Source organism: Corvus moneduloides, chromosome 11 (genome assembly GCF_009650955.1).
Source record: "Corvus moneduloides isolate bCorMon1 chromosome 11, bCorMon1.pri, whole genome shotgun sequence".
NCBI classification, from domain to species: domain Eukaryota; kingdom Metazoa; phylum Chordata; class Aves; order Passeriformes; family Corvidae; genus Corvus; species Corvus moneduloides.
This window is the reverse complement of record NC_045486.1, coordinates 7,625,893-7,643,841: the sequence shown is the minus strand read 5'-3', so window position 1 is coordinate 7,643,841 and position 17,949 is coordinate 7,625,893. Positions and strand designations below refer to the sequence as shown.

Genomic DNA, 17,949 nt, shown 5'->3' with positions numbered 1-17,949 from the left:
TTTTGTTTCAAAAAGGACACACTTTTCAAGTCAACTTTATGCTTTCTTTTCTCCTCCCTAAGTCACACTGATTTTGAGTAACCAAGCCCAACACTGCCCACTGCCCTTTGGAAAAAGCCCTGGACGGACTTCCTGTCCCCTCTGAAGACCTGCCCACCCACGCTCCACACTCCCATTGTGTTTCTCCTCCTTGCTGGAGCTGCTATCTTCTGCCTGTGAACCCAGTGAAGGCATTTGCCACATCAGGTGCTGCTCCCCATGTCCCTCCTGTGCCACTGTGGAGGAGCCCAGCAGCCCCTGGGGGGGGAAGAGCAACTCGGTAACATGCGCAAAGACTTCCTGAAAAGCCAGAGCAACAGTGGGACTGCTGGCAGAGCTGATCACAATGAGAATCATGGCTGTTGACAGTCCAATGTGGCCTTAATCAGATCTGTCAGACAATAGCTGACACCAAGGAAAATGAGCCCTCAGTGATATTTATGCAGCCCTTCATTAAGGGAGCCGGTGCAGCTCAGCAAAAAGAACGAGCAACAGCAGTGCTGTGCAGAAATACAGCTCCAACACCACAGGATGCTTCTGTGACATCAACAGATTGATTTTGGCAACATCATTAAAAAGGGGCTGACCTTGTCCCACTCACAGGGATGTGGGCTGAGCTGGTGCTTTGCTCCCAGCGCCAGCCATATCAGATAGTACCCACAGGTCTCAGCTGCCCCTCACAGCCATCTCCCTTCTGTGGTCCTGCATCCAGCAAGAATAAAAAAGTGTCTAGGCACAGGCTCTGGAGACATGGCAAGAGTGATACAGTGTTTTCAATTAAACAAGACACATCTGCATCCTTCATATCACAGGCAGAATGATGTTGCCAAGATCAAGCAGGACAACCTGGAGGGAAGCAAGTTGTGATAAGTGAGGTGCTCTGGATCGGGAAGGGCAGAGCCAGAGCTTCACTGGTTTAGTTTGTGCAGGACAGGGGTCTCCAGTCCCTCACATACTTCCACCAGACACCCATGAGTGCTTTAGTCTTTTCCCCTTGGAAGTCAGCACAGGGCAGTGAGTTCAGACAAGGGTTCTGTGACCATGTGAATGGCTCATGCTTGGAGTGCGAGGTTTAATCAGTCCAGGGGATGTTTCTGGCTGATCATTCAGACAGCTTGATTATAATTAAGCACAAACATTCTAAGATCTTGATTCGCTGGGAAAATGCTGATTGTAAGAGGAATCCAGCACTGAATATGTCCATCACCATTGCCAGCACACAGAACTTGGGGTGTGATGGAGCCCATGCTCAGGAGGCTGATGTAAAGCCACTCCAACATCCAATGGCTTCATTTCTCCGTATGACAGAGTGGAAAAGGCTCCATGCTGAGGGGTAAAACGTGTCTTCCTAGGTAGACTGGGCAGGCTGCACATGCACAAGCCTTTTTTTTGGGAGCCACACTTGGAAGTGACCCAGCAAGCTGTGTGGCTGGGAGAGGGAAACTTCATTTTACCTGCTCATGGTGACAGTGAAGGATTTATTCCACTCACTCAGGAGCAAAGCTGTGCTTTTCCAGCTGAGCTCTGCATGGGTTTTATTATGGTGCCCACAGCAGGTTCCAGGTCCAGGATGCAATCTACAATCCTTGCAGAACACAAAAGTGTTTCCCAGCTGAATTTTACATTTATGCCACGGCATCGTGAGTGGGGCTAGGCCCAGATTAGTCTAAGGTCTCTAAATGTCCCTCCCTATGGAGCCACAAGACCTCAGGAGGCATAGTGGGAACAAGCCAGGAGTGTTCCAGTCTGACCTCAGTGAGATCAGGAGATAGCAATAACCATTTGTCTAAAAAAATTTCATCTAGAAAACGTAACCTGGGAATGAAGTTTGAAAGAGCAGAGGTTGTTTAGTCTAGAGGAGAGAAGGCTGAATGGGATATAGTAACAACCCTCAAATGCAGAAAAAAATGCTTGCAAAGAGGAGGGAACACATTATTCTCCAGGTCTGCTGACTCCTGCAAGGAAAGTTTCAGAAGAAAACTCTTCCTGTGTCATCACAGCAGAAGGTGACTGGGGCAGGCTCTGGTGCTGGAGGATTTCCTTGGCACCCAAAGGCAGTGGGTACCCATGCACATGCAGGGTGTCTCCAGATTCCTGGTCCCAACACTGCCCTGGATGGGGTGAAAGTGGCACCAACCCTTGTCTCTTGAGGTCATTTGCCATTCCAGAGCTACACCTATCCATGAGGCCCCATCTTCTTGAGCTACCAGTATTTATGTACAGCTGTTGCAGCTCCCTCTTAATGAAGTGCTTCATCTGGGAACACAACTAATAACCCAAGAGAGCCTCAGTCTGGAAGAGCACACATGGTGAGACCCCACCATGCAGTCCTGACTTTCTCCTAACTAAGAAATCTGAGAACCTGTTTCCCAAGGCCATCCAAGGGAGCAGGAGCCCTACTCTGGCCCATGGTGTGGGATGGTTGTTACCACATCACAAAGACCATTCCAAGGGTGCAAACCCAGGGATAATGTGCTCATCCCACCAAAATTTACTTCTGCACAATGCTCTGAGACACATCCATTGTTGGCTGCTCCAGAGACTCATGCACTGGAAGAGATGTCACTGCTGCCTCTGGCATGGTGCTTCAGCCAGTGGCTGTCCTGGAGCCAGACTGGTGCCAACACTGCAGCACACGTAGACACAGCAGATTTTTCTGCCACTGCTCTCCACTGCATGGGGCTGCCAGGCTCAATATTTCACCCTGGAGCCATGGAAACACATGCTTTTCCAATGAGCACAAGGGAAAGCTGCAGCTTGGCTGTGGGTGCTCGATATAGAACTGGAGCTAGCTGCAGTGCTGAGAAAACCAAGCAGGTGTCTCATTAACATTCAGGTTCGCTAAGAACACATTGTACCATACCCTCTGAAGTCCTTCCCCACCTCTACTGAGAACCATGTTTATCCCATAAGCACTGCCATGGGAAATAACACCCAAATAAGCAAAGTAACAGCACAAAGATACCCCTCGTGAGCATCACCTCTACAACCTTGCCACAACAAAGCACTCAGAGGCACTTAAATCCCATTGTGTGCTTTGCTAAACAAGGGCTGCAAGTTGCATTAATTATGAATTATTAAAGCACTTGGCAAATGACATCAGAGAGGCTGCAGAGAGCACGTGGGCTGGGTGTGAGGCTGGGAATGGAGCCCCCCGTGAGGGGAAGCAGCTCCCAGCCCCCAATAAATCAAACTCCCCATGAAGCTGTGCTAACATGGGGTGAGCCAGCATCCCACTGCAGGAGAGCATCACCCACGGAATGCAGAATATCCTGACATAGGATATTGCAAACAAACAAGGCTGTGCTGACACTTGCTTCTTGCCTTTACATTTATCACAGCGGACACACACACCTGTGCATCACAGCTCTCACCACAGAGCCCCACAGAGGTGCCTGCCAGCACCAAAACCTAGCACCCAGCCCTGACAGCCAGTGTTTAAATGCAGCTATAGATGCATAGGAGGGGACAGCATGGCATCTCTTGTGTCCGGCCCCCTGTGCCACAGTCTTCTCTCTCACACAGTATCAGGCATCCTCACCACCCCTCAAACAGGGTTTATTTCAAGGTCAGTTCCTAGAACTAAAAAGAAATTTAAGGAGAAACAGCCTGCACAGAGCTTTGTTTAAAGCCCAGCCCCATCTCACTTCTGAGCAACCTCAGGGCGTGCAGAAATAAAGCAGAACCTTTATGTAACTGGAAATCATGGTAAGTAAACAATTTGGGGGAAGGCAGAGCCCCCAGCAAGTGGGTCACAGTCCCACCAGCCTTCCATGGTGTCCCCATGTGCAACTCATAGATGTCATTGGGTATTTCCCACCCAATTAGTCCCTTCCAGCTTGGTGAAAAGAAGTCCCTATGTGGGTGCTGCTGGGAAAAGGGTTGTATTTTAACCTAGAAGCCCCTCCTATAGCTCCTTTATCAGCAGTCCCATCTCCTGCACCCTCCCCAGCTGATGGCCAACAAGCCATGTTGCAGATGATGTGCTATTGCTTCCCCCAATAACATCTCCTTCCAGAAGTCCATTTCGGTTCTCCCTCGGTTTGCATTACCCCACATGCTCTGCAGACCCACACATGTCACATGTGTGACACTGAAGGGTTGAAGACAGGCAGGAGGTTGGCCTCTGCAGCAGGCACACGAAACCTCCCACTGTTGAGTGGCAAAAGGCAAGTGAGGGAGAGAAGAAATGTTCTTGACAGTTTTATGGTGGTTTTGCACTGGGCCTTTGGGGTGGAAAACCTTTATCTTCACATTGGTTTTGAAATTATCTGGCTTGAATTAGGGAATGTTATACCTGTGCCTCAAAATTTCAAGAATTTCTCCCAGGGATCTCATCTTCCAACTTGGAAGCAGTTTGGAGGAAAGAGAGTGATAAGAATATGGTGGAGAGCTGGGAGCCTCCTTTTTTCATAGGAAAACTCAGAACAGCCAATGTGTCATTTTCTGGATTGCATAACTCAGCTGGAGCACTCAAGGCAGCTGCCCTCTCCAGCCCAGGGGAGAGAGGAGCACCCATGGGATGCAGTGCTACTGAGGACACGGGAAGGGAGATCAGAATCCAGACCCCTCACTGCCATCCCTGAGGGTGTTCAGGAGCTGCTCCCAAGCTCCCAGTGCAGGAGAGGCTGGGTTAATTAATGTCTCTCCAGAAAATACAACCTGGGCCCTTAGTCAGGGCTTGTTCTTACCCTCACCTGCCCTGCAGCTTTTAGCTCCTCTGCAGGCAGAGGAAGAAAAGGGACTGGAGACAGATGATGCTGTCAGGTCACTGCAGCTCAAACATGCAGGGATCAGCCCTGTTCTCTCCACTTTCTGGGTATATCAACAGTTGTTGTCTAGTTCTGGAAAAACAAACTATTTGGGGTCTCTGGGCATCGCACAACACAGATGACAGGAGCAGTGTGTACCATACAAGTGAAATCACATTCCACCCTGTAACAGCACCACTTTAACATATTTTTAAACTGGATTTATGCCTGTGACAGATGCTCCCCTCACCCAAACTCATTTTCTCAAGGAATCCTTAAAATCTGTTTCTCTTTTTGCATACAGCAGTGTCACCATTCAAAGTGACTTCTACCTCCAGAGGGCTCCTGCTCTCTGCAAGCAGCACACAAAGACATTGTTCCTAGAGAACAACATTTAGCTTGCAGGTACTTTCTTAAGTGGGCCATTTGACCAGCTGTCATTTTGTGGAAATAACTGCTTGGAATCAGCAGAGATCAGCTCTTGATTTCTAATTCCACTGCCAAGCACATGCAGTGACTGCAAAACCTTTCTGGAGAGAAACACAAACACAGGGAGCTGGGCTGATGGACTGAGTATCTTCTGGGAAGTGATTAACCCCTGGTAGAATCAGGCTTTTTATCATGAGCAAACCTTCTTGGACAAATTCCGTCTTAACATCATCCCAGCTGCTTAATACAGGGAGCTAGCTACAAGGCAAACACTGCTACAGGATCCACTGTTTTTTGTTCTTGTTACTGCCATTAAAAAAAACAAAACACCCAAAACCCCCAAAAGTAGACAAAGGAAGCACAATATAAAAGATAGTATAAAAGAAAATCTGCAAAAATTAGCTCTCTCTTGGAAAACAGGCTGAGAAATACTGTTTCCTTTTTGCTTCTCCATCTAATGGCCATGTAGTGCAGGAGGATACAGTCTCCAAGAAGCTGTAGCAGATTGGAGTCTGCTGTAGCCTTCAGCTGATGGCAGAACAGGGATTTTCAAATAGAGACATGGAAGGGAAGGAGAGATGCCTTCCACCCGCAGGAGACTGCCCTTTGCCAGCGGATGTGCTTAAATCCCATCAGCATTTGTGGCAATTACACAAGTGCAAAGCACAGGGCAGCAGAGACACTCCCACCTAATTCAAGCCTCAACACAGAGCACAAGGAGGGTCACAGCCACCTCTGCCACTTGCGTGTCTTCTGGCGCACTACTGCCCATGGTGACAGCAGAGCACAACCCAGCACTGTAAGGGCACATGCCCAGGATTAACACGGTGTCTCACCTCTTTACTAACGCATAGGAATTGGCTTTAAAGTGATTAAACAGAGCCCTTTTGGTAAGGTAGAAACCTGGGGTTTTGCAGGAGATTGGGGTCATGTAGATCTTGACCCCGAAATGGCTGACACAATGACTGACCCTGAAATATTACAGGGAACAACATCTGCTCACGGCAGGCAGCCTTCCGGCCAAAGGACAGGGATTACTGCTGCACAGCCCTGAGTTACCTGCATTACTGATTGTCTCTGGCTGATTAGTAGTTAAGTCGTAATAAAAACATCACAGCAAAATCTGCTGCGAGGGAGGTACCAGCTTTTAACATGTGTTCTCCAAGTCAGGGACTGTTTGCCCGTCAGCTCCCTATAAAAAGCAGAATGTTTTCAGCGATGCCATAAAACCTTAGATGGATGCAGTGTTAATTATTTCACTTTATAAGGTGGAGCAACTGTGCAGCTCAAAGGGACTTTGTATGTGGATGCCTGGGAGCTTCAGCAAAGCAGAACTGGAGGATGCAAGGTGGAGGACATGGGATGAGCCAGACCCCTGGGCTGTGTTTGGGGGCTGCTCTGTGGGGAGCTTGCTCAGCCACAGCAGGGAGTGCAGGGATGGGAAAAAGCCAGGCAGTGGAGTGCTGTGCCCCGACATCACCTGCCCAAAAACCTGCTCTCTCACAGACCTCATCCAGGTCACCAAATCTCCCTGTCCTCAAAACACTGCCAATTAAATGGGATGATAATTGTGTCCTCCATAATTGCAGGCATAGCCCTGGGGGAGCTGCCTGTTGCTCCTAGCTCAGCTGAGCCAGCTCCCAGAGCAAGGAAAATTATTAGAACCTTACGCATTAATAAAAATATTATCACCTCACTCTGCAGAGGAACAGTGAACACTCACTGCAAGCCCCATCATGCTGAGCATCTGCTCCAGAAAGCAGCGAGCCATTAAGGCAGTCACTGCCCCTGAGGAAAATTCAGACTCTGGCTCCATATGGAGGATGGATGCCTTTGGAACGTCTTCCTCCCAGCATTTTAAAAAGGGGTTTCTAAAATGAAAGGCAGAATGATTTTCACTTTGATATGAAGGCCTTGCCACATTTTCTGTGTCTTGACGTATATCCCCAATAATATGTTACACTTCAGCTCCAAAGCATGCAACAACCCCTCCACTGCTTAGGGATTGCTCATCCAAGCTTGGTGTTGCTCAAGACTCTTTGTACTGATGGGGTTTACACAACGCAAGTTTTCAGGAACACAAGAGGCTTTCGAAATGTGGAGCTTTGCTTAGGGAAACCCTGTTTTGGAGAGCAATTCCCGATTCCCTCGCCATTTCACATCTATTTCTCCTTTGTGTATATCTGAGGCTGTTTAAGCAAAACCCTTCCCAGCTCATTAGCTTCTCCTCTGCTCCCATTTTTCCACTTGCTGGATAGGGAGATCCTGGCTGAAACAGAGATCATTTCACATCTTGGCATAGGGCTGGCAGCTTTGCTAAACAAACACACCAAACCCTGGGTGCGGGTGAAAAGGCACAGGCGTAGCAGAGCAAACCTGTCCATCCAGGTGGGGCAGAGCCCAGAACTGGGATTCAGGGGAGGCTCAGCTCTCTGTGGGCTTGGCAATCCTCACCACTCACTGCTAGCATCCTGTGGGGGTTCCTCAGGACCAGGCACAAACACCCCACAGGCCACTCCCTGCCAGCAACAAGGCAGAAGGGCTCCATCTTGCAGTCATTCAGTGCAGGACCTGCCCAAATCCAAGCAATGCTTGTCTGGAACAGAAAAAAGCCCGGGGAGCCACAAAGAAAAAAGCAAAGCAGTTTCTCTGGAGAGCAAACCAGGCTCAGTATTCTCTTTTCTGAGAAGTTTTCCGCTGAGGGACTTGGGAGCTGTGGTGGGTGAGTGAAGCAGTGCAGGCTGCAGGAAGGACGGAGCCTGCCCAGCGCCAGCTGTGGACCAGAGCTGCACACGGACACATCTGTGCACATACACCCATCCCCGCAGCCGTGAGTGAAACCCAAACATGTCTGGGGTGAGAGGACTGAGAAATATGACCCTGGGATGTGCTTGTGAGAAACAGGCTCAGCCTGATGGGACAAGTATCTTGCCTGGCTTTTCCCTGCAGTTTCTACCAAGGGGTTGGGGAAGAGGAATTAAAGAGCTGTGTGCATAGAGGGGGAGGAATTTCTTTTAACTAGTCACGTGCTTGAGGACTGCGTAACATTCAAAAGGGGTTAACTGGGCCTATTTCAAAGCATTTAAAAATACTTTTAGCCCGCAAGGACAGCTGACAGCAGTCCTTCAAATGCTGAAGGCTGGAATCTGCCTCTGCGTTAGCAGGTGGCCTTGATTTTCCCCCCTCTCTTCACAAAAGGGAGGATTAAAGAGCTTGAAAACATTTGTTCTGAGCTGAACAGAAAGGCCAGCCATCTATAAAGCCCTGCACTTGGTAAACAAGCAAGCAAATGGAGAGGAACTGTTAGGCTTGTTGGGACCAGGCAGACAACTGTTAGACTTGGTGGTCCCCAAGTTGTCGGTCACCCTGACATTGGGAAGACACCGGAACACAAGGGACTCACTTGCATGGAGGGTGTGCTGGGGTAGTCTCAGGGTGGCAGGAGCAGAGGTGACATACCTGTAGCATTGGAGAGTGCGAGGGACTCCATGGAGCCTCGGGGGGTCTGCTCAGTGGGCGTCAGATCCTCTGTGAACTTGAGGGCATTGATGGGGTGACGGGTGCGGCACTGCGACGTTGGCATCCCACCCTCCTCTTCCTCTTCATACTTGGGGACTTTGAGATTTCCTCTGGTCTCTGGGAAGCTCTGGTTGGACATATCACTGTAGCTCTCCTGTGAGTGGAGCCTCCCTGAGTAGTAGTCCTCTCTGCAGTCCTGGATGAAGCTGCCACCATGGCTCTTCATGGCCAGCGAAGAGCTCCTCTTTGGGTTGCTGAAGTGTTTTGCCCATAAATCCGACTGTGAGCCTGGGACCTGGGTGGGGTTATAGGAGGTTCTTATGTTGCACTGGCTGAGAAGCTGCAAGGGGGTTTGAGACTGGCTTTGCTCCATTTTGCCCCCGTAGTGATAGAGCTCATCCCGGCTCCTCCACAAGTGGTCCCTGTTGAGGCTTGGTGTCTGGCTGGCCAGGCTCAGCAGATCCATCTGCAGGGACAGCGGGTCCACGTCGGTAGAGAGACGGTTGGAGGTGACCTGCAGCTGGTTGCAGGGGCTGCGTGCCCCCTCCTCACCCTTTGCCTTGTTCTTGCCGATCTTGGCACTGCGGCGGGATTCCTTGGCTCGTGCGCTCTGGAAAGCTGAGTCGGAGGAGTCGGAGCCATTGGGGTCATCACCAATGCTGCAGGCCCTGGAGCAGAAGATCTGCCCCTGCTTGGGCAGGAAGGGCCGTCCCAGCAGTGACTTCTTGCACTGGGCGCAGCAAAAGCAGGTCTCGGTGGCGTGCCAGTGCTGGCCGTCGTATGTCATCTGGCCCTGGTCAATACCTTGAGGGGGAAGACACACAGTGTCAGGGTCATCTAACACTGCACTTAAAACCTGCATCAAGGTCAGGCTGGATGGGCTTTTGAGCAACCTGGTCTAGTGGAAAGTGTCCCTGTCGATGGTGGGCAGTTAGAATGAGACTACCTTTAAGGTCCCTTCCAACCCAAACCATCCTATGACTCTATGATCCCCTATGAGTGACGTGCACTCAGCCTCGCTTGAAAGCCCTTTTTCAGGGTTTCTCTGATGCATGAAGTTAATCCCATTTTTAATTCCTCCCAATTCTAATTCCAGGCCTTTGCTTGGGAGTTACTCAGTGTTGGGAACGGCAGCAGAACCATGCCTCAAGCTATTTTGTATTAAATGGGGATATTTCCGATCATAAAGCAAAGGAATGCAAGAAGTTCTCCAAAAAGTCCTTGAAGTAAAAGTAATATGCTGCTTATTAGAAAAAAAAAAAAAAAAAGCCTCCAACTAAACCATAATGAGGAATTTGTGCTGCCTTGGTTAAGTATGTAACAGAGCAGATGACATCCCTGTCCCTTGCTGCTACTGTGGTCCCATCCTAACTTTATTTTGGCTTCTGGGACCGCTTCTCCAAAAGAGAATGGAAAGAGCTGGCCCCAGGGGTCAAGCACACACCCTTGCCTTGCACCCAGCCACATTTCCTGGGTTGCTTCACCAGGTCCGCCTTGGGTTCAGTAAAGGAATTGATGCAGTCAGTCTGTCCCCCGCCAGCCAAACCTCAAGGAGCAACATCTGCACAGTGCTCTCAGTCAGAGCCGTGAGCAAAGCTCCTGAGGTTTCGATTACAACGTTTGCACTCTTGTTCAAGCTGCTGTTCCTGGCCAAAGCCCTTGTTGCCCTCGTTCCCTGAGAAACTGCAGTGCACAGTGTGGGCTGGCTGGCACGGTGGGTGTCACACCCACATGTGCACAGCACGTGCCTGCACACCCGCTGTGGGGCCAAGTGCTGCCAGGTAACTTATAAATGAACAGTATGTTAATGGTCTGTTTTATTCCAGGCTAAATTAGGTTTAGTATAATCGGTTTTTTTCCTCCCCTTATAGTGAGCAAAATGCTTTTATACAGATGGGAGTGCTACCCTTGTGGGCAAAAGAGAGACAAGATGGTGGGTGGGATTTTACCAGCTCCTTTTCCACTGCCAAAGCCATCTTGCAGAGGAAGGAAGGCAGCCTCTTTACTTCATCCTCACCAACCCAAGCCTTACAAGACTTAATCACATGCTTACTTCTTATGTAAGAATCACTTCTTACTTCTTATGATTTATGTAGCTTGTAGGCACAGTGCTCAGTTCACTACTATGAGCGACTTGAAGCAAAATGGTTGCAGTCCCTCCTTTGCTAGAAATGTGCAAATATGCACGAAACCAGACATTTTACCCTGAAAACCTAACAGTCAGCAGGCTCCAGCAGGCCAGTTGGAGTGAAGGACAGCAGATGGGAGAAGCACAAAGGAAGGGACCATGCAAGAAGCATTAACAGCTGCTTCTTCACTGTTCTGCAGCTGAGCTTTTGGAAAGGATGTGCTGCAGGTCACAGCAGACACATCCTCCAAGTGCTTCACCTAAACCCTGAGTCTCCCCTCCCTGTGCCATCTGGCTGCTGCACAAGAGCAAAATGGTTGTTTTCTTTTTCCCCTGCAGCGCATGAAATATTTGAACATGTGAGCTCACCTCTATGGACAAAGGAAGGGCTGCCTGTGTGTTCACGGTGCTCAGCCAAGTGGCAAAGGGGGCTGGGGAGAGTAGCAAGGTGCTTCCCAGCCCACCCAGCTTGCGGACAGCTAGCCCCTTGAATGAAGCGCATTTTAAATCACTGTTCTAGAAACATAAATTGACCCTGATGCATTATTTATTTCTGTCTGAGAACATCTATCTGCAAATTGATTGAAAAAGGCTCAGAAACAATAATGATGCCTAATGAACAAGCATCTTTTCTGTCAGTAGCTCATCAAATCATGTGATCCTTTGGCAAGCTTGGATGGGAAGAATCTGAGTCGAAGAGCCAGGCTGCTTACAGGAAAATGCGATTTAAAGGGAAAAAAAACATGCCAGAGAAATTTTATTATGCCAGAGAAAGCTTTCACTGGCTGCCATTGCTGCTGAGGTTGCCCTCTGATAATTGTCCCCTCTCTGACTACAAAAAGGGGGATAAACAGTGGTTTAATCAAATAAATCACCATGTTACCTCCTTGGTGGGATAGGAGAGAGGCATAAGCACATTTGGTTGCCCCAGCCATGCATAGTCCTGCCTGCAGCCCCACAGTGTTGTCAAGGACTTAATGCAACAGCTCTTGTCAGCAGCAAGCTCCCCAGCAGCGCTGTGCCCGCTGCCCTCCTGCACATACCGATGTGCTGGGCGCAGGTGTCACAGTACTCGGCGTACAGGGACTCAAAGCAGCTGCAGCAGTAGGGCCTCCCATCCTTCATGATGTAGCGCTGCCCCCCCAGAACTGTCTCGCACTCAAAACAGCAGAAATGCTTCATGTGCCAGTGCCTCCCTTCGGCCTCAGTGCACTCGTCGGCAAAAATGATCTGGGGGAAGAAACACACAAGCGTGGAGCAGAGTTGGTCAGAAAAGGAACCTGGGATGCAGACATCAACCTTTGTGTCTCCAGTCCAGTGCATGGCAGCTGTGCCCCTTTGTTGATGCAACCTCCAAATTTTACAGCTAACTTCCCCAGTCCTGCATGGGAAACTCCCATGGTTTGGTTTGTGGCAGGGGCACCCATCATTTCTTAGAAAAATCCATTAAAATGCAAATTCCTCAGAAGTGCATTAGTGCCCAGACTACAAAGTGTTAAGGCAGAGCTGCAGTAATGTGCTCATAAGCTCATCCATCAACTGGAGAGGTTGATCAGGATAATAAACTAACTTATATACAACCTATCGATCTGGTGGACTTCTGAAGAACAGAGCAGCCGCTTACTGGAACACATTTACCCATCTCGGAAACAGGGACCTGACCACAAAGGATGAGCAAAAACACAAGGAGAAGTGGCAGCTCTCTAGAGAGGAGAAAAGATGGAGCTACCTTGGCTCCTCATCTTGCTGCTACCCCAGCCTGGGTGCTTACAAAGGTGATTGCAGTCATTATACCAGTGGGGAAACTGAGGCACAGAGCACTGTTAAGGATGACTTGGAGAAGCAGCCATCTAAAATGTCCTCAGCAGATCCCACCCTATCTCAACTCCCAAAGCCAAGCCAAGGGAGCCAGCAGCCCTAGATCTGCTTCCTGTTTCTCTACCCTGGCACAGGGTACACCAAAAATTTTCCCCTGCAGATCCTCCTATCCCTGAATTACTGTTTCTCACAATTAGCACTTGATGTTTTAGGGGGAAAAAAGCATGCTGAAGGAGCTGAATGAAAGAATTAAATGAAAATTTGCAGGGATAAAAAGTACATGAAAAAAAATTACCCAGCCTAAGCCACAAAGAAATAGAGCCAGTCGAATGGTTAGGGGTTGTTTTTTACTGGTAACACTACAAATTTAATTGGACACATACATCAATGCTCTTTATATTTTAAGTGCATATAGCCTTGGATATTTACTATTACATGCTTGCAAAGATGGAACGTGGTATTTTATAGTGCATACAGTTTTCCACACTATGGTTTTCATAACTTTAAAAACCTGAGCAATCTCCTTCACCAGCCTTTTAAACAGAGATTTACAATTGAGAAGTGCTCAGAGGTGACTCTGTATGGTTTTCTATATTAGTTTTGTATTCTATTTGTTCAGCTTCCTACAGCCTGTTAATCACCTCTCCCAAAGCCTATTTCAGCTTGGCATGTACTCAGACATGACCGACTTGTAAGAAACACAGCATCCATTCCATCACAGGCTTTTTCTGGGGAAATGGAGGAGAAGGGAGGATCACCACACCAGCTGGGCTAAAATCACACAGCATGGGGGCTGTGCTTCTACTGGAAACACTCATGGAAACCCCCCAGCTTCCTGCATGTAGATGAGGTCCTAACTCAGAACAGTCCTAGGCAGACTGCAACTAAGAATACCTGAAACCTCAGGAAAAGCTTGCTCGAACCCTTGGCAAAGCCAAGCCATCAGACTTGGTGTGTATGCCTTCATGAAAAAGTCAGGGATGGAGGGGAAATGCCACCCAACCCTCTTGTGCCACCTCAATGGGCAGCAGTGCTCGTGGCAGATGCTGGCTCTTACCTCATCACAAGCAGCGCAGCGGGGCTTGAGGCACTCGGCGTGGTGCCTGCCACAGTAGATCTTCCCATCCTGGTAGAAGTAGATCAGGTCGACCAGCAGCTCATTGCAGATGCTGCAGATGAAGCAGGGAGGGTGCCAGCAGACGCCGTGTCCCGCTCGCGAGGCGAAGACGGCCATGTCCCCTCCACTGATCTGGCCGCCACACTGTCAGAAAAGCCAGAGATTAACAGGGGGTGCGGGTGACCCCACTGCTACCCATTGCCAACCAGCTGCTCTCACAATCACTTCCCTGCACAATGCCAGGAGCTGAATTGACAACTCCATGTCAAATATCCTGAAAGGTGCCCTGACAGACCCCAGCACTCACACCTGGCAGGGTCATGGGCAGATACTTGTCCCATGAGCCTCATTAAATCATAGAACGGTGTGACTTGGAAGGAACCTGAAGATCATCCAGTTCCAAACCCCCTACATTCCACTAGACCAGGCTCCTCAAAGCCTCATCCAATCTGGCCTTAAACACTTCCAGGGATGGAGCAGCCACAACTTCCCTAGGCAACCTGTGCTAGTGCCTCGACACTCTCACAGGGAAGAATTTCTTTCTCGTATCTGATCTAAACATGCCATCTTGTCAGTTTAAAGTCATTCCCTCTATCAATATATGCCCTTCAGCTATATCCCTCTTCAGCTCTCATGTAGTCCCTTTAGGTACTGGAAAGGTTTTAAAGGCACCCCAGAACCTTCTCCTCTCCATGGTGAAAAGCTCCAACTCTCTCAGCCTGTCTTAACAGGAGACATGCTTCACATAACTTGGGTGATGCAGGTACCAGTTCATCAGCCACTACCCACCTGCTCACAGATGGCTCCTGTCATGGTTACAGGGAATGGTCGAACATTGCCTCTCCCTAAATTTTCCCTCTTCCTCTGGTTGCTGAAGAGTTTGAGCTCCCTCTTCTCCTCCTCATCCAATGAGTTGCAATAGCGGACCTAAAAAATACACGTGATGCTCAGTGCCTGGGGTGCCCCTGGCGCACTGCCAGTGAGGGGCAGTTCCATGGGCCCTGCAAACCCCTGCCCTTGGCTTGGGAGAGGCTGGAGAAACAAAGGTGTATGGGCTTCAGTCTTCTGGGGTTTGGTCAGAATTTCAAGAGGCGGAGATGAGAAAAAGGGGCAGGAGAAATGTTGCTCTTTAGGTGCTCAATTTGTAGAAAAGCCTTAAAAGTTGGGTTCTCAGAGTCCCACGCAGACCATGAATTGGACTGATGGTTTTCCTGCTTTCTCCATCAGCCTCCTGTGGCAGAGGTCTTCATAATATTCCACTGGTATTTCTAGAGCACAGACCCTTTTCTCTGCACAAATTATGGTACGGGAAGAGTTCCAGGGACTTGTGAACTATTCTTCCAGCAAAGGATCAGGTCTGCACATTTGCAAAACCTCTGCATTGCAAGGTAATAAGGAAATAAGTAAAATAAAAGGATACAAACAACAAATGATGCAATTTCCCCGAAGCTTATAAAACTCTGAGGTTTTCCTGGCTATTTCCATCCTGCAGTCTTAGCTCTTGGCTGGTTGCATTTCAATGGGGAATACAACTGAAGAGCCAGGGAGGTCAAATGTAGCACCAGTGCCAATCCACCCTCTGTTACTTGGGAGAGAAGGCTCATGGAGCTGAGCAGAGCTAATCACATGAGCAACCACCACACCTTGAATTTTCAAAGGAGCAAAACTGAGCACGAAGGGAAACTGGATGCAAAATCTGCCACTTTGCAGAAAATACACACAGACTTGTGTGTCCAACTTGCAGGAAAACACAGGCTGCAGTAGCAGCTCTTGTGTGTATTTACTCTTATGTTTTTTGGCTGTCAGAGGCTGTGGGTTTCCAGCAGCTGCCAGGGAAGCAGGCAGGCAGGTTGGTGCTCAAGGGTGTACAGGAAGAAGCCCCTTCCTTGTGCCTGGAGCTCCCCCCATGCTGACAGTGCTGTGCCTGTGGCACCCAGCCACGTGCAGGCAAACTTGTTAAAATCTGACTGAGATCAAACAAGTTACCTGCATGTATTTCCCAGAGCGGCTTCTTCAGAAAGTAGCATGAAAATTATTCTTTTCGTTTACACAGGGAAATTTTGTGGGTTACCAGAAGCCAGTGTTCTCACTGGTGAGATCAGGACGTCAAAGACCAGACCCTTTTTGCTGCCTCACATCATTCTTGCGAGATGTAAGAAGGTTTATTTTGCTCTGACTGGTTTTGACTCAACCTGCGGCCTCCCAGGCTCTCCCAGCTCATGAGGCTCAGCCCAGCTGAAGCCCCTCCTCAGCACACTCACTCCCACTCCCAAGGTGAGTCGGAAGCAGCACATGGGAAAAGGCTTTTGCAACTTTGGATCTGTCTCTAGATAATCTCAACAGCATTCCAAGGCACTCTTAACAGGGCCTTGGCCTCCAAGGGCTGAGAAAATGCTTTTATTTCAGACAACTGAAGAAAGATGATTTAAAAAAAATTTAACTTTAAAAACAATCAACTCCCCACCTCCAACAATCAAAGCAGGGAGCAAATATAGCAACTTAAATAGCAACATGACCAAAATTCAAGTAAATCCCCCTGAAAAGCAAAAGGACTTGAGAAAGGAAAGCCACGCTTCTCACAAGCAACCCCAGGAGGAGCGTCCACTCCCCACCCGCAGCCCTGTTGACGTCCAAGCACATTTTTTAGATACTGACCTCATTGTCATGGGGTGGCAGCTGGTGAAGAAGTTGCTTTATGCGAGATTTTTCCCCTGGGCTGTTGACATAGGGAACCTTGTCCTCGGGCAGGCAGCTGTAGTACTGGTGCACCTACGGAGCAAGAGAGGGGACTGCAGTGGAGTTCCCTGGCTGAGCCCGTGCCCCTCTGCCCAGCCAGCACCACCCCCTGAGGCAGCAAGCACTGGGTCTTCCCAAAGATTTTGAGCAGGGAAACAGAGCCAGGAGCTGCTTCGGGTTTGTTGTCTTTTGTCCTCCGAGGAAGAGGGGTGGCAGCCCCGGCGAGGTGGGGGCGCGTTACCGTTTGCTCAGTCAGCCTCCATAGCGTGAGCATTGCGCCGGCTGTGGGGATGTGTCGGCACCTGCCTCAGCAGGGAGGTTAAAAAGGCTGCGCCCCGGCAGTCTCCGTGTTGCTGGCTATCTGAGCCTCCACCTCCATCAAACCCCTCCAGGCTTTTTAATGCAGCAATTTGTGGAAATAAACAGCAGATAAAATCTGGTGGAAGGCTTAGTTTTTCTCTTTCGTCTCAGAGTGTGTAATTAAAATCAGCCATTAAAAAGGCTGAGGACTGGCGTGACTGGCGCTGGGAGCGCAGTGCAGCCTGGAGAGGAAGCACACCCTGAACCCCAGCGTCTCTCCTCTGACTGCCACACCTGGGATGTGCACTCGAGGGCCGGGCCAGCACCAGGAGGGGACTCGCTGGCTGAGGATCCGCTCTGAAATGGCGGCCACAGTGATGTTGAATGGCTTGGGAAGAACCAGGAGAAGGTAAAGGTAAGGGAAAGCTCAGCTGGGATTGGGATTCTCTGCAGCCCCAGATGCTTGGGCAGAAGCAGAGGGCTGGCTGGCTTCCTTAAGTCTGCTCTTGGCTAGAGAGATGCAGTGCATACAGCTTTCTGCCTTTACCATGGTGGGATCAGCCCCAAGATGCTCCCTCAGCTCTCAGCAATTAATTTTGGAGTAGCTGCACTGCCTGCAGCTTTCACAGGGCTTTTCCCAAATGACAGTTCCTTTGCAGTGGTTTCTGATCAGCTTTTTCCCTCGCTGTATGCTTTGGACTTTGGCCTAGAAAGCACCACCTGGGCTGGCTCTCTCCAGAGAAGCCCCCTCTGCCTGCACAGCCCCACAGCATCTGCAGACGACAAGCTGCTGTGGGTCACCGGGAGGGATGGGGACACAGGCTGGTCACACAGGGCTGGCTGGCAGGGGAGCTCACCCACGGGCTTGCAGACTGATGGGGGTGGCTCATACGCAGCTATCTTCTACAGGAAGAAATACCCTTTTATTCTAGAATAACTATCCAAACCTAGCTTTATTCAGGAATAATTGCTCTGCATTCATCTCACTCTTTGCTCTCATTCAGAACTACCTGCGAGCAAGAGCTGCTCCGGCAATTTTCTCAATTTATGATTCCTCCCCAAACCGATGTCACCATCCACCTTTCCCAATCATCAGGTTTTCCAGAAAGGGA

At 49.5% G+C, this 17,949-nt stretch overlaps 1 protein-coding gene across 5 annotated transcripts in view; it reads right to left on the bottom strand.

Moving 5' to 3' along the window:
* PRICKLE2 (prickle planar cell polarity protein 2) overlaps nt 1-17,949 on the bottom strand; it is a 109,211-nt gene that overhangs the window by 4,245 nt on the left and 87,017 nt on the right. For 4 of the 5 annotated variants that reach the window (XM_032120639.1, XM_032120643.1, XM_032120641.1 and 1 more), the window contains 5 exons: nt 16,457-16,570; nt 14,591-14,728; nt 13,742-13,945; nt 11,910-12,096; nt 8,679-9,542 (listed from right to left, as the gene is read on the bottom strand). In XM_032120639.1, the coding sequence (XP_031976530.1) occupies nt 8,679-9,542; nt 11,910-12,096; nt 13,742-13,945; nt 14,591-14,728; nt 16,457-16,570 (1,507 nt within the window). Of the gene's footprint in view, nt 1-8,678; nt 9,543-11,909; nt 12,097-13,741; nt 13,946-14,590; nt 14,729-16,456; nt 16,571-16,778; nt 16,969-17,949 lie in introns of those variants that run through there. The other variant, XM_032120642.1, reaches the window with a different exon arrangement.